This window comes from Drosophila ficusphila, unplaced genomic scaffold (genome assembly GCF_018152265.1).
Source record: "Drosophila ficusphila isolate 14025-0441.05 unplaced genomic scaffold, ASM1815226v1 contig_414, whole genome shotgun sequence".
Classification (NCBI taxonomy): Eukaryota; Metazoa; Arthropoda; class Insecta; order Diptera; family Drosophilidae; genus Drosophila; species Drosophila ficusphila.
In genome coordinates, this window is record NW_025064328.1 from 1,711,448 (window position 1) to 1,726,317 (window position 14,870).

Genomic DNA, 14,870 nt, shown 5'->3' on the forward strand with positions numbered 1-14,870 from the left:
AAGCCCCTTGATATTTATAACAATATTTACACAATCTCGTAAATGTTGGGTTATTTAATAAAGCTCTACACCGTTTATCACAAGTCTTAGGGGGGAAAATCCGGAACTTCTAGGCTCCCGATTTTACATTCACAGTCAGCTGCTTGAAGTCACGATCGCTGAGCAAACGCCATTTGTAGCCCAAGATCTCTGAGATTTCCCTCTCCACAGCTTCATAGGATCGCGAGTTGCGCTTCAGCCAGGAGTTGAATTCGTCTGTCCATTCCGGATGCCTTGGCCAGTCGCATCGCAGAATCACTGCAAATCGCCGCACGTGGAGATGCTGGAGGTTCTTGGCCGTTTTAGCAATGAGAAGAAGCGTCGAGGTGGAGACTTTCTCGCGGATGATCTGCGAAAAAAGGTGATAATTGTTGAGTGCGAGTCAATATATTCATGGAGAATATAAGTCATTCACTTGCAAGTTTTTCAAAAAGAATATGGTTATAGCTTATCGTTTACTAATAGGTTTAATAACTCTCTTGAATGAAAAATGTAATCCCCAACAATTTTTAAATCTAAGATTGCATATGCAAATGTACGGAACTCACCAGAGTGTCCATATTGAAGCACTGGCGGCACATCAGCAACAGCAAGCTGTCGATGCGGCTGTGAAAAGGCTTGGGGCTGGAAAAGCGTGGCAGGAGCTCGTGGCCAAAAACGGCGAGGGTGTTCCGGTAATGGTCCACCATGCGGACCAGCAGTTCGGCGCGTACTTTGGCCTGCGGGGCGCAGTACGTGATGCTGTGGACAGGCGCCTCCGGCTGCATGACCACCTCGCCGTCCGCCAGATTCTCCACTCGCAGATGGACGCGCAGGCGCGGATTGGTCTTCTTTACATTTCGCCAGGCTTTGACGCCACAGGCGCTTATTGTCAGGTGGCTTGGTGTGTAGCAATTTTGCAGCAAGTGCAGGTGGCGCAACTTGGTGTCCGCCAGAAGGGACAGCACATCGTCGTCTATGTTCTGCGGCGATATGGTGAGCACCTAAAAGTAAATCTTTATTTAGTACTAAGAAATCAAACTAAATTGTATGGTTTTTACCTGCAGGTTGAGGAACAGACCCACATGCATGATGGGGCAGTGCACCGTGGTCACATTCACCAGGTTCAAGACCCTCATCTTGGTGCAGCAACTGCAAACCACTTCATCCAGCAAGTGATTCGCCTCGTACCGTTCCAGTACAAAGTCCACCAGCTTGAGAGTATGCAGCTCAGTCAATCGGAGGAGCAGCTCCTTCAGGACCCTCAGGAGTTGACCTCCAGTGCCGAAGAGCTTGATTCCCTCCGGATCGTTGGGCTGCGACATGTTGCAGGGGAAGTGATACACCAGTTTTCGGATACGCCGACCCACTCCTACAAACTCAAGTCCAGGATTCTCCTCATTACCCTAAAATAATTAAGAAATGTATTTAGAGTTATAAGAATGAAGAATCACATTTGTTTACCTTGTCAATATTCCATGATAACATCGTCATAAACTGGAAGATGTTATTGAAACTGTGCCACGGTCGAAACTCGATTCCTCGCATATATTTGCCGATCTTCGACAGGCAGAACTGAGTTCTCATGTGATCAAGACAAAACTGCCAACCAGAGTAGTAATTAAACTTGGGTTTCGTAAGAGTTCGGTCATCCACCAAAAAGTTGTCCCAAACAGTTGGTAAGTAGAAGGCTCTGTTCCACTGGCGGCAAACCTGCAAAATAGTTTCAACGATTGTTATTGTTAATGCAAAACTTTACAAGGTTTACAAATTTAAGATATAATTGAACCTGTCAGTAACAAAATCAAATCAATTCATTTGGATACTTCTGATTCAATAATCTCCACTTCATTTTCTCTGCTTAGACAAATTCTGTAAATAGAATTCTCCTAGAGTTGACTATAAAATAATAAACAAAATGTTTTGTCATTGAATAGTATTTCCGACGTTTACTGTAAGCGAGTGTGGAATACAAAACCCATGGTGTGTCTGCTATATTACTCAAATGTTTGTACTTTCCGCGATTTTGAAGGAAATAATATGTAATTCTTAAAAATCATATGAAGTAAAAGATTACTTTGAAATGTTCCGTATTTCTAGAGACGCATACGAAAATAAACTCAGTCACCCCAATTCGACAAACGTGTTTTCATTGCTCTAATCATTTGACATTTTAAATTGATATGCCGGATATAGGAAATCTTTAAAAATGGATTGAGTACGTATTTTATAAACAACCTAAGCGATTGATATATACGCACCAGTCCCGCATAGTAGCGCTCTTTGGGGCTGAGGTAGGTAAAGATTTGCTCTAGTATAAGGTCAGGTAGGTAGCACCACTTCGACTCAATCATTTCTTCGTTGTCCTGGTCGTCATCCTCATCAACATCGATGTAGCAGGCTGCAATTTGTTCGTTCTTAGAGATTATTCCGGTGACAGAGGAGTCTTTTTAATACCCTTCTCATCGCTATCGATCTTCCAGCCAGCACTTTGCATAACCTCGAGTTGGCCGCTGTCCTTTCGCCTAACGCTCATTGCGCTCATGTTGATGTTTTGTTGTTATTATTGGTTTACAGATTCACGAATTATTTACACCGACCGCACAGAACTATATGTACTCTAATTTTGAAATTTTTTTGGCACAGCCTGCGCTGACGGCTTCTTCTTGCCTTTCGGTTTATTTTTATATAGTTCGACCGAACGACTGTCCGCTGCACTCGCAGTTGCGACGCGTTTGGCCAGCGACTGTCTCCCGAATAGATTGTGATTCCTTCAGACATTCAAATCGCTCTGTTGGCTATTTTCGAAAACTGAAACTGAAAACACTACGTTCAGTTCTCGGGTTCGAAATTGTTAGGTTCTCACTTGCCAAAGACTTGCGTTGCTCGTCTTCTCCTCATCGCTTCTCCGATTTATTTTGGTTATTATTTCTGCCGTTGATTTTGTTTGTTGATGCTTGGAACTGCGCTCGAGATATGGCAACTGTTGTGATTCCGATTTTCTCTGTTGTTTTCATTTTCCGATTTTATAATTAGACGCCGGCACTTTTTGGGCAAGGTCTTCCTAGGGCCTCCATGTTGTGGCACGAAACTGGGGCAACTTGTTGATGCCACTAGTGGATGTTGAGGTGTAAATTATAAATAAACACTCGAGTTGTTTGGAATTGTTGTGATCTGATCGATCTGCAGTGCTGCATGTGATGTATTTCTGGATCCATTTTAAGTGAATATGCACGTGCTTGAAAGAGAAGTGCACAGTAAAAAATAATGTAATTTACTGATTGTGTTCACTCCTAAATAAAAGTAAACATTTTTCTAAGCATTTCGTTGAAGCCTTTAATTTATTTTTCCGACATGCTAAGTACCACATTATCTGAGCCAAAACTGCTGTAAGCTACTTACCAATCCTGGCGTTATCTTATTCTTCGTTGGTGACACTTGACCCCACTTTTCCGAGGAAAGCAGGAAGAAAATTCCATCAGGCCACCAAAACGACGCCATCGTCGTTTCCTTGACGATGCCAACAACTGAGCCAGCTGTTATCCCTTTTCCGATTTTCCACTGTCCACTTGTGCATGTCCATTCGACGCTCCACAAAGGAGCATTGTCATTTTCCCAACACACACACACACACATACACTCAATGCTTTTCGTGGGCGGGAAAACTGGTCGAGTGTCCAGGTACACTTAGCGGAAACAGCTGTTTATGTTGATGGGCCCGCCAAGAAAAATGCAGAGAGGCATTTGGCCATTTTCCTTGGTCCTTTTTAGCCCTTGGCTTTGTTGTTTTCTTTTAGCAACAACAACAGCGGCAACTTTTCCGTATTGCAATTCCCTTTTTTGCGTTGCATACTTTTAGGATCACGGAATTTTTCCGCGCCCAAGCACTTAAAAATATGCTGAATATTGAATGAGCCAGGCTGAGTGGGAATACACTGGATGGAGCTGGAGCTGGAGCTGGTGTTGCAACAATGCGCACAGCAATACGGGCTTAATTAAAACAATTTTAAAACCAGTTAAAACACACTCGCCGCTCGGCCACACATATGCACACATCCAGCCGCTTGACAGTTGGCAGTGCCCTTCCGCCTCTGGTTGCGAAAACATCAAATATGACAGGCCAGGCCTGCAACCAAAATGTTGCTATGCAAATTTAAATGTCAACAAAAACTTGCAGTTTAACCCAAAAACCTTATTTGTGTCTGCCTGCCAGTCAGCCAACCAGCCAGCCAGCCAGCCGGCAATTTCGCAGCCTTTTCCAGGGCTGCGCAAATGTGTGCAAACTCCATTAAAAGCGAGCAGAGATTGGAGATGAGTGAGAATTCTAAAAAGCCAGCAACTATTAAAAGTTTAGAAAAATAAAGAATTTAAAAAATATTTAATAAAGCAAGGTTCAAAGAAAAAAAAAAATATATGTTTAAACTTTAAAGCATGTTTCTTTCCCCATAAATTAAATATTGTTTATTTGTTATTTATTTCTGAAAAAGAAAATTAGGAAAGCTTTAGCTATAAATAATGTAAGGCCTATTTATTGTATAAATATGAAATGAGGTATTATTCGAATCTTCATGCTTTAAATATATATACATAATTTCAATCATAATATTCGAGGAAAAATCAAAGTCGTTTGTTATAAAGTCATCTTTGGCTTTCATCGGTCTTGGCACCTCTAGCACGTGTTTGTTGAAATCATGGGTTGGGTTTGGCTGGTCGAAATATGCATATGGATATTTCATTGTGCGTGCCGGTGGGTTGGCGGCTTAAACTGGAAAACAGGAAGTGGCTGGTTGGCTTGGCTAACCAAGCTGGCAGGAGTCGGCCAACAAGTCCTGTTATTGTTGTTGTTCCTGTTGTTGTTGTTTCTGCCGTTTTGTTTGGCCGGCCTTGCTCAGGTGCATCGCACTGGCAGCTGTTTGGGGCCATTGTTTGGCCATCGGATGTTGCCAAGTTTCGGAATTTAATGTATAATTTTGTAGCATTTTAACTACTGCCTGACCCATGGCGACCCATTCGGCCATTCGGCCATTCTGCCATGTGGTTATGCAAATTGTTGACTTCTGCTTGGGGGACATCACTAAGAAGGTTGATGTGTTACTTGACTGTGCATTTGTGAATTGCATTTTAATGGCCACTCTAAGGATATTTCGTTTGGCAAGAAGTTTACGAATCAAATGTATTGAAGCTTCTATGGAAAAATGGTTACCAACTTGAAATGCCAAACCTTTGACTTTGGAGAAAGTCTGCAATCCTTTTTTTTGCTTTTTCCGGTCCAACTTTCGATCCTACAAAAGAGTCGAGAACTTGAAATAATTTTGACATACATTTTAAAACTTTGGTAACCTGGTGGTTTTTGTTTACTATTTACTTTGTGGGTTTTGGATTCCTTTGATCCGATTGCACACTTGTTACTTGGGAGTTCGCTTAGTCCATTTTCCAGCAAACTTTGCGACAGCTCAAACTGCCTAAAATAACAATGAAATTCAGATGCGCAGCTGCTGCTTCTGCAAAAGTTTTGTGGTGAGTGGATAACTTAAAGCCCGAAAAAGTTTGCATAAACATATATAGGGCTCAATCACATCAGCAATTTCCACCACTGCGGCGATGGTGCTCTGGACTTCCGTAGCATCCTGACTCAATTGTCCTGCCATTGTCACAGCGAGCAATTTGCCTTGACAATAGTCATGCATTTTAATTGTGCAGCAGCTGCGGTTCATCGGAAGGGAATTCCCCGCCCTCGAAAAGCGGCGACTGCTAAACGCAGCAAATTGTGTGGCCATTAAAAAAGTGGCGTATAAAATAGAAACTTTTTCGTAATATTCTTATTTTAGGATGGCAAAAGGGGGCGGATATGCCCTGCAATTATTTGTAAAATATTTATTTTACAATTGAATTGAAAAAGTTTCTGCCTGTGGCAGTTGCTCCGAAAATGTATAGAAGGAACAACTTTGGGCCACTAATCAAATGAATGGGAATTAAGGCAACTCCACTAGCTGGAAAGAATATTTTCGCTGGCGTGTGCAAAACAATTAAGCTAAAATTGTTATTGCAATTTGAAAACAATTGTCAAATTATGCAAATACCGTCTGATTGCCTCGAGTATTTTTCAACAGGGCCCCTGGGTTTCCGGCTAACAAGGTAAACAAGCCCGAGACTTTTCCACCCCATCCAATCCCAACCCACCAGTTGCCACCACTTTTCTTGGGGTGGTGGAAAACCCTAAAAGATTTATGGCGCCGCCTCAAGTGTTTGAGGGGGTGGGAAGAAAAGTTTTCGGAGTGCGTCGGCAGCTTCTTTTGGTGTCGACGTTGTCAACTGCAAGGCGACTGCAATTTGCATAAAAATTCATTGGTTTGGCGGCAAGCTGACAAAAAAGGTAAAAGTGAATAGCGCTGCGAGAATTATCCGTGGGATAACAAAATGCTGATAGTCTTCAAAGAATAACTTACTGATTTAATTATAAACTCTTTGTATTAATTGGAAAAGTTTTTATATTTGCGGATTAACTTGGTTTGTTTTGCGTGGAACTTTGGTATTTATTAATTTAATAAACTTTTTGTTGTCCTGCGGTTTTATAATTCAAGGCAGAAAAAATGGTGCTGGTTTTGTGGTAAAATAATCATTGTTTTTAATGATTGCTTATAGCTATATATATAAATTTACTTTACGCTTTAGAGACGAACAGCTCTTTAGAAAATATTGTTCTATAATTAGCAATGTCAGCTCTAAAATGTATTTTATTTATTAAAAATTAAAATTTACTTATACTACAAGCACTAAGGCTTAATTAAAATTAAGTATTTGATTTCAGTTCAGCAGGGACACCTATAAAAACACCTAGGAAAAAGCATAATGACCAGGATCAAAACATGTGCCACAGACTTGGCCGCTACATTTCCGTTACATTAACAAAGCGCCATTGTGCGGCACGAACGGCAACAACAACAATAAAGGCCAGGCCAAGGGACAGCTGCGAAAATGGCGCACACGCTGCGCTTTCGAGCGAAAACTAGTTTGTTTTTTTTTTTTGGTCAAGAAGTGGACAGCAAACATCCATTCCCCTCGTCCTTCGCCACAAAGGACATGTACGTACAGTGCGTGTGTATTTTTCGGTCAGTTTTGTAATTGAATCACGTTTTGTATTAAATAAACTTTTCAAATTATCGAAAAATTGACTTGCACTACAAACGGCGTCCTGCCTAGTTTAATTTACTTGTGTGCGCGTGCCCCACTCACACACACACACAGCCAGTTGTGCGTGTGTGTTAACCATTAACATAAAAAAGCGTCGTAACAGGAAGACCTCCCTGCCCCAACAGTTTTTGGCCGGTTTTTTATGCAAAACACTTGACAGCCTCATTAGTATTGAAACGGTCAAAAGTTGTTCGAGAGCCTCTCCCCTTCCCCCACTCGAATTTTCCCCTCCTGTTCGCGCATTGACGCGTTCGCACATAAGTATGCTACAAATAAATGGGAAAATGGAGTTAGGGATGGAACTGGGGATAAACGTTTCGATTTGAACAAGTTCTCTTAGGTCCTAAGTAGTAACATTTTAAATGAAAAGGAAACTCTTAATAGGTTTATTATGTTTTAAGCATAAATATATTTTTTGAGTATATTGATAAATAATATGTAATGCATAGTTCAATATTTATCAGAATAAAACATCGTAGTTAAAATTCTTTTAACTTTAAACAAACACTTTATTCATGACAAAATTTCCATTCTTGCAAAGCGTTAAGCAATTAAAGTAACAGCTGCATCCTACCTCAACTCTGGATATATTTTTGCAGATATTATATTACTTACGATATTTTTCTCATCTGTAATTGGGACTGGTTTCATCATTCATGTTTTTCAACATTGCATTTTTTTTTGTGGGTATTCATATTTATATTTCGTTCTGTTGGCTTTTAATCCCATTGTTTGCGCATAATTGAGATAAAATGAGTTAACAAACAAATGGATTCATTTTTGTGATCACGTGCGGTCCGAGGCGTCCATGCACTTGCTCACTTATTGGAGGCACGGGCTGATGTACGTGTCCAACTGGCAACTGGCGACCAGACCGGCGGGAGCAACAAAAACCACGTTGGTAATACACAATACAACGTCCGAATTCCTTTCATAACATATTTTGCATGCAACGCTGCGTGTCCGGTAAAGCTTGGCGCCATCATTTTCACCCATGCAACGGCCAGAGCTCTCGGTCCAGTTGTCCAGTTGCCCATTTAAGCCACTCCCACATTTTTCGGCCCCCACAGTCGCGGGGCAACGGCATCAGCAGCGGCAATGGCAACGGCAACGGCGACTTGTTTTCGCGCCATTTGCACGCGTCATGAATTTTTCATAAACATTTAAAGGGATTTCATTACATCGTGCAGGCGACATGCAAACACCAGAAACTCTCCTCTCCTGCGTATTGAAATCGTTCGACTTCCCTTGCTGAAAAGTGTTTACAGTCCAGCTTCCAAAAGCTGAATCTTGAATAACTTTATTCAACAACAACTAATTGTTGTACAAATACTACATAAAAACTCGTGTTTAAACTCAGACCTAAGTCTAAACTGTGGAATCATGATGAATATTTGTGAAAGTATACGCTTAAATATTCAAGCTTTCTAGAGAATTATTCTGTGTATGTGAATCAACTCATATTGTTGCAGACATCATTTTAAATTCTTAATAAACATGATGTTCTAGAATAATATTAAATGTTGGTTTGTATAGAAGCATGCCTGTAAATTTACATAAGGCTTCTCTCATTGGTCTCTCTTCAAGAAGCGTGTAAATTAAAAATTAAATTCTGTTCACAACATGCGTTTTGCCAACAGGCTGGCTGGACTTTGTAGTTGTTGTTGTCCTTCGTCCTTCATCCTGCAGCCTGACGTTTGCTTACAAAAGACAAATATGAATAAACCGATCGAGGTTATAAGAGCGGTTTTAATGGGGCAGTTTTCGACGGAAACGCTTCCAGTTAAGATGAAACTGCCTTCAACGAGTTTATTTTTAAGCCATTAAGTAATTGCCGTTAAACGATTTTTCAGTTGCTGTAAGTACAGGATAGTTGATCAAATATTTTTAAATAAATTAGTTCATTTGTTTATGCAAATATTCGACAAATGTTGGCTTTGTTTGCAACTGAAATGTTTTCCGAAATTTGTTAAGTTAATTAAGAAATTATTAGCTGCAGAATTTTGGGCGTGCGGCCTATAATTATAATTAAAATTCAGGCCTCGCTTAATATGCAATTTGCATAATGTATCGTGTATATTTACACCACCCAGCGGGTTAACGAAAGAATAGCCCTTGACAATTTTCACATCAGCGCTGACGTGTGGTTCCCGGTGGTGCAGCAGGTCACGCCGGCTGACATTTCGTGACAGAATGCTGGACCTTGGACATCCTGTGGATGGCCCCAATGCAACATGTCACATTTAATTGCATACTGAAAAATGAAAAAAAAAAACGATTCTTTAGTTTCTCAAAGGAAACCGAAATCCATCGAGGCTTTGGAAGCAAAACTATAGTATTGAATCCATGTCATATTATGAAAAACAATTTTATTTTCTTTGAATTTAAAAATAACATTTTGTTGTATTGGATTTTTTTATAACTAGAGTTGTTTAAATATTTAGGTAACCTTCACTAATTTTTTTATGACTCAAAGGAAGAGCAATTAGGCAGTTCTTTGAGTTTTCTTTCCAAGTCGACTCTCCCTTAGGCATTCACATCAAATCTTAATGATTATCCTTGACACTTGCAAATCTTTTTATCAACGCAGAGCAGGTTGCCGAGCACACAACCCTTACCGACTTTATGAACGCATTTTAATTACCACCACGTGGCCTCACAAATATTTAACTGCCAGGGCTAAAACGCAAACACCTTTTCCTGTTCATCAGTGGTCCTTGTCACCCGAGATGCTGGCTGAAAAGTGCGGCCAATTTGCAGTTATGAGCCCGTGAAAGTGACTCCCGCACCGTTTCATTAAAAATAACACCCGAAACCAGCAAGTTCTCCAAGTCAAACTATCATCATCCCCTCTGAAGAGCCACCCGCTGGCAGCGAATTAAGCGAAATTAGTGAAAGAGCAGGCATTGCTGGATGGTTGGGTTGAGGAGGGAGGTTCATTAAATGGGTTTAGCAAATACTACGCACATCAAACTGCCGAGCTCATGCAGCAGCTCCATCCTCGGCGTTTGGCCAACTGTGGCTGGAACTGACATTATTCATATTTCATGGCCCCAACGGCGGCTGCTGACTACGACACGAAAAGCGAGGAGCGATGAGCGAACTCAAGTTGCCAAGTACAACAATTATGGTTTCGCTCTATTTGCCCTGCACAAGCAGCCATGGAATGGGGATATGAGCTTAGGATGGGGATTTTTTAGGCCGGGGTCGGGGATCTCCGCTGCTTTATGGAGGTGTGTTTGTGCTAGCGATTAGCCTGACGTGTGCATAAAAGCCAGCCAGCCTGACATTATAATGCCTTTAGTTTTTATGTTCAGCAGAGGGGCTTGGGTTCGGTTGGGTTATGGCAAGACCTTTGCCAACATGCACAATTCTTGCATATTTATGCACTTTTAATTGTGTGTTTGTTTGCACGCGCTTGTGTGCTAATTATTGTCAGTTAGCTGGCGCATATGGATTTTAATTAGCGGGTGGCTGGGAAAATTATTTGAAGAGGCGGGAATACACGCACTGATTTCGATGTAGTATTTGCATAAAGCAGAAAAACACGAAAACTTTTAGAACAAAGGGAGTGGAACTTTATTGAGAAGATATACTAATACTCAGTAAATTAAAAGCCAATTAAATATTAGAAAAAAATAGCAGTTATTGCTGCTGTTGAAGTTTAATTTCCACGCTATTTATTATTAAAGCTTCAAAGATAAAAAATGCAATAGTGACCCCTAGCACCAACTAAAAATTGAATTTATTTCAACTATATATGTACGAACACAAAGCTATTCAGTTGCCTTCCAATTGGCAGACACATATCAAAAACGCATATTGAAACGTAATATACAAAATGTAACTAAAATGTTTTGAAAGACAGCCAAAAACAGAAAAAAGGGAGGGAATGCGAGTGCGGAAAGGAAGCGGAGGGAACGTTTATTTCATCGTCTAAATGGAGTGCAACTGGGCGAATCTGAACTGAACTGGGCTCCATGCCATTTGTTAAGTGCAAGTTCAATAGCATTAAGAGTGCAACACAAATAACCATAAATTCGGGAAAAGCTGCAAATTTTGCATATTTCCGCAAGTCGCCCTCGCCCGAAGTTTTAGGAAAGGGGAAGAATGGAGCTCTTCTGATTGCTAAGCCAAAAAAATATAAAAATTGCGCTTCTCCCGACGCAGGGCAGCTGGAGTGGCATTTGTTTGCCAATGCCGGTTTCAAATAGATTACGTATGCGCCCGGTGGTACTTCGTTCAATGCTCTTTTTCGTGTGATTTATTGGGGCGCCTCGATGTCCACACGACCAGCCGGCCAGTCAAGGAATTCCAAGCCGACTTCCTTAAGTTATTTCAATATTTACACTCGTGTAACATATGGCCAAATGGATGGAGGGGCGTTACGATAAATTGCCAGGCCAACCGCAATGATTTACTGCCCCAGTCCGTCCAAGTACATACAATAAATATATGTATGTACATACGTACTATGTATACAATACCATACATATCCCCCCTAGCTTTGATGTACACGCACCTTTGTGTGTGCGAAATGCTCCTATGTTTCTATTTTCTACTCAAAACCGCATTTATATTTATTACTTTAGCATAAATCTTGTCGCATTTTCACATTTGTGTCGAATTTGTCGAGTGTGCATGTGTTTATGTATTCACATAGGAGCCAAGGCATCCAGCTCCAAGGATCTCCCCCCGAAGCTATTGGCACGTCCACAGTTTTCGGCATTATTGCTGCTGTAGGTAAACAATAAACTGACCCCCAAGTTCAGGTCAACAGGCAAACAGGCAAGCGTCTGCACCTGATGTGAGGTTCCTTTACGGGGAAAGTGCGAAATATATGGCGTGTGTTTCTTTCCTTATTGTACACGAAATGAAGTGTACATAATTTGGCGCCGCATATTGAGTTGCATAAATTTAGTACGGTGTCCCAATAAAACCATTGTAGTTGTCAAACACAAAGAGGGAGTTCGCTATTTTTTCCAAGTGGGTTGTGGGAGAAGGTCAATGGGAATGTCGGCGAATGAACAAGGAGCTCTGTCAACATTTTTCTGATAATTGTTTTTCTTATGGCTGCAATAACTTGGCTCTATTAAATTGTATAAACACTAAAATAACGGGCATCTTTGGTAAATTATATAGCTAAATTCCAATATAAAGTAGATACAATTATGCTTTTATTAAAGCCAAATTGTGCCTGATGTTCCTCACTTTACATTAAAGTTCATCGATCCGTTACTGAATTATTAATTTATTATTAAATACCGAACACTTAACAACATTTTCTCAGGTTTACCTTTAATTGAAAATTCCCTTTCCATCATTGCCAGCGTTATTACTCTTTAATAAACTATTTCAATTATCTAATAAACCAAATGAAAAACAATTTGAATTTAATTGCTCGACATGTGCAGTGCGAAATTTTTGGCCATAATTTTGAATGCCGAGCAAATCAACTGCCAGTCAAATTGTCAAAATATTTGCACAAAAAGTGTTGGCCAAAATGTCAAAGCCAGGGAAAAATGAAAGCAATTCCACTTCTGACCATGACACGCCTGTCAACTATGTAAATTTGCTAGCTATCGAAGAACTGGTTGGTATTTAGAGCTCCTGAAAATGGGCGTTGAAAATGGCAAATTGTTTGACAATTATTCAAAATTGGTTATGGCGAGCTTTTGCCGGTCCTGCAACTAATAATGCATGTTAGGCAAACAATTGTTGATATTAGCACTATTAACTGCTCGCCTGGAAGTTTGCATCAAAATCAATTAGGCCTGCGTTAGAGGAACTCACAAAAGCGTTTTGAGAAACATGGGGCCCAAGTGAAAATTGTGTCAACCGAAGGCTGGGGAAATTGCTTTACCTTCAAGGGTGCGGCATTATCGTAAAAAGGGAGTTAAATGGCAGAGGGGCCCTTTTCGGTTCGTTGGCTCTGCTCAAAAATAACAAACTTATTGTTTAGATTTTGCCAATGACAGTTTTCCATGGCCTTTTTGTGTGCATCGAACTAAAAGTAAAGCACAACACACAGGCGGGCACAAAATACGAGCTCCAGCTCTTGAAATATGGCAACTGGCAGCCACTGGGTGCCTCCAGATTCGGATACAAATCCCCTTCTCCACTGAAATCTCTGCATAAATGTGGCTAAAATGTAATGCAAACAATTGAAAACTGTCAAAGTGGGTGGCTGACGACAGAAGAATCAGCTGCTTAAGCGCCACCAGCAGGAAAACCATGTGGAAATCGTCGAAGGGAAAACATTTTGCCATATTTCGATACTTATGGAGGCTAAGCCAATTCTGTGACCAATATTACTTACTTTACTTACTTTAATATTCAATGATTTCGGGAATGAGAAACTGTTTGAAAGGTTTGATATTATTATTTAAGTAGTATTGTAAAACAAAGTATCCAAGTTTAAATTATAATTATTCAATTTAAACAAAATACATAGTTCTCGCGTTTTCCTCCAAATAATATTAAATTCTTAAACATAGTTAAATTCTTAAATTATTATTAGCAAATAAAAATGCCTTTGCTGCTTAATACTTTCAGTTCTTCTGTTTATTTATTTCTTTGCTTAGTCACAAAAGCTATTACTTATTAAAAACCTTTCTTGCATATTAGCTAGTCCACCGGAATAAAGGTGGAAACGTTAGAACTCACTTAACTTGTTGGACACCCACAGCCACGCCTTCTCGGCCGCCCCTTTCCCCCTGCCACGCCCACTGGCACGCCCACATCCAAGGAAAAGCGTCACTCAAACACACTCCACCCTCGACGCAGACTCTAATTTGATCAGACTCAATTCGAGAGCGCCCGGGGTAGTGACTCCTTCGAAGTGACATGACTGCTGGCAGCCCCGGCATACCTTTTGGCATTTGAAAGCTGTTTGCCAGTGCGACAGCTGCTGTCGCATATTCCGTCACTTTGTTATTAACTGCGTTGCCCTTTTATTTCTTTTATTTCCACCTCAAACGGCGAACAGTGAATGGCGAATGGCGAAGGGCGAATAAAATTCATCTCCAGTTGCGGGAAAAACCTGTCACTGCTCCGCGACAGATGACAGGATGGATTCCGCGTGTCTCGGTTGCTGCCACAAATAAACTAATCTAATGGCAATTTGCATTTGATTGCGAATTGGATTTGATTCTGCCGTTACGCGTTTCAGAAGTTTTCCAGCGCAGGGTGAAAATTAAAAAACCATTGGCACTCCAACTTGCTGTGGTTCTCCGTCCACATGCAGTTTTTTGGTCCAGTTGCTATCGCCGCAACCGAAGGACTTTAGCTCGATAGAGCATTCTCTGCTAACTTTTTGGCCACAGTCGGTTTGGTTTGGCTCGGTTCGGTTCGTTTCGTTTCGGTTCTGGCCCTGTCAGATAACTAAATCGAGCTGGAGCTCCTCCACTTGCATAATGGCACACTTTCCGCTTCCGCATTGTGCGATGCCAACTTCTGTGCCCTCTTGCGGGCCTTCATCAATAGCTCAAACGGAATAATTTTAATTGCGAGGACAACCAACAATAGCAAACGAATTGCCAGCTCTGCCCACAACTTCCGCTGGCACTTGGACTCGGACTCGGACTCGGGCTTGTTGGCTTCTGGTCAGCACTTCTCTGCGCTTCAACAATTTTAATTGTAACTTTTACTGCCAACTGCAG

The 14,870-nt window shown here is 40.9% G+C and overlaps 1 protein-coding gene across 1 annotated transcript; it reads right to left on the reverse strand.

Annotated features, from left to right (window-relative positions):
• Positions 1 to 34: 34 nt before the first annotated feature.
• LOC108094930 (F-box only protein 39) lies at positions 35 to 2,787 on the reverse strand. Its single transcript, XM_017195789.2, has 6 exons — positions 2,476 to 2,787; positions 2,280 to 2,419; positions 1,483 to 1,731; positions 1,080 to 1,424; positions 588 to 1,022; positions 35 to 388 (listed from the first exon to the last, which is right to left on the reverse strand). Exons 1-6 carry the CDS (start codon positions 2,561 to 2,563, stop codon positions 110 to 112), a joined length of 1,536 nt encoding a protein of 511 aa, XP_017051278.1. The 5' UTR covers positions 2,564 to 2,787; the 3' UTR covers positions 35 to 109.
• Positions 2,788 to 14,870: the final 12,083 nt, after the last annotated feature.